We start from the raw sequence: 1,595 nt of genomic DNA on the forward strand, positions 1-1,595 counted from the left end.
CTGCTCTTTCTGGTCCTCAATTTAGATTTTCTAGATTCTCAATCAGTGGCTTCTATTTGCCAATTCACTGCAAGATCTCGTAAAAAACAACCATCATTAATAAGATCATTAATAAGCAAGAATGGTGACAAACAAGGGTAAGTGAGAGAAAAAAATAAAATCTAAGTTATTAGTTACCCTACTTAGTTGCCAAACAATTTTCTTCTTAAATGTTTGTTGATGACTTTTGATAGTTATATCTCTTCTTTTAAAAAAATATGGAAAAGATCATAAGTTTAAATCTCTAGGATAAAAACTAAGAACTAAGATTTACTAATAAAAAAAAAGTTCCGGTCTTTTAACAACCACTAAGCAAAGGAACCATGGTTTTCAGAAGCATACAAAAACATCCAACTGTAACATTATCACCCTCTCTTCCACTCAATCAGATATGCACATGATGAGGCCTCAGAATTTGCCTTTAAATTGGTCCACCTCTCTTCTCTTTCCCACTGTGATATTCACTCTCAAACCAAACCACACTCTGCAAAAGTGTTTCTCATTCCAAACCCTGCAATGGCTTCCAACAAGCTTATTGCCACCATCATGCTGCTCTCTCTCCTTGCCTACACCACTTCAACCCATGCATGTGGCACATGCCATCCCCAATCTCCTCCTCCTCCATCAGGGAAGTGCCCTAAGGACACCCTAAAGCTAGGGGTTTGTGCTGACATCCTAGGACTTGTTAACGTTGTTGTTGGCTCACCTGTCTCCAGCAAGTGTTGTGCATTGCTCCAGGGTTTGGCTGATCTAGAGGCTGCACTTTGCCTCTGCACTGCCATCAAAGCCAATGTGCTTGGAATCAACCTGAATGTTCCTATCACACTCAGTGTGCTCCTCAGTGCATGCCAAAAAACTGTTCCTTCTGGTTTCCAATGTGCATAGGTTCATCTCGTCACTTGTGTCCTCAAACTGTTGTCTTGTTTTTACAGTTCTTCTTTTTCTGCAATGTGTGGTTTTAATAATTTGGCAAAGACATGTTTGTGTGTCTTAGTAAGTAATATTTCGTCTTTTCTGGTATATTTGGGGAACTTTGCAAGTTTTGTTTTTGGGGTATGTTGGAAGGGTTAGATTTGTTAAACCAGATCTTAATGACCAATATGCAGAATTTATTGTACTTCTTCATAATCAATCAAGTGTGTATTATCAATTTATGTAAGTTCATCACTGTCTCTTATTTTTCTCTAATTTGCTGTTATTTATTATTCTGTCATTTTTCTTCTTACACGAGAAATCAAATCACTTTCTGCTAATTCTTTATCTTATTAGAGAAATGCTTGAAAAAAAATGAAAAGGAAACAAGGTTTGATTTAAAAAGTATAATATTTTGCTATAAATATATTCTTAACAAAAAAAAAAATTGTTATTTTTTTAACCTTAGGCTAATGATTAGCCAAACAGTTCTGCACCTTTTCCTCCTGTCTGCTGAAAAGAGTAGTGCTTACATGCAGCAGGATTCTTTTCAGATGTTGACAATTTTTGTTTAATTTTTTCTCCAGAGCATCTTAGTACGCATATAACTATGTGCCCAGAGAAAAAAATAAAAATAAAACAGG

The 1,595-nt window shown here is 35.9% G+C and overlaps 1 protein-coding gene across 1 annotated transcript; it reads left to right on the forward strand.

The window, feature by feature from the left end:
• The first annotated feature begins 466 nt into the window (after positions 1-466).
• On the forward strand, positions 467-1,216 carry LOC114193155 (14 kDa proline-rich protein DC2.15-like). Its single transcript, XM_028082861.1, has one exon. It carries the CDS (start codon positions 556-558, stop codon positions 922-924), a length of 369 nt encoding a protein of 122 aa, XP_027938662.1. The 5' UTR covers positions 467-555; the 3' UTR covers positions 925-1,216.
• The last annotated feature ends 379 nt before the right edge of the window (positions 1,217-1,595 follow it).

Source organism: Vigna unguiculata, chromosome 8 (genome assembly GCF_004118075.2).
Source record: "Vigna unguiculata cultivar IT97K-499-35 chromosome 8, ASM411807v1, whole genome shotgun sequence".
Lineage (NCBI taxonomy): Eukaryota > Viridiplantae > Streptophyta > Magnoliopsida > Fabales > Fabaceae > Vigna > Vigna unguiculata.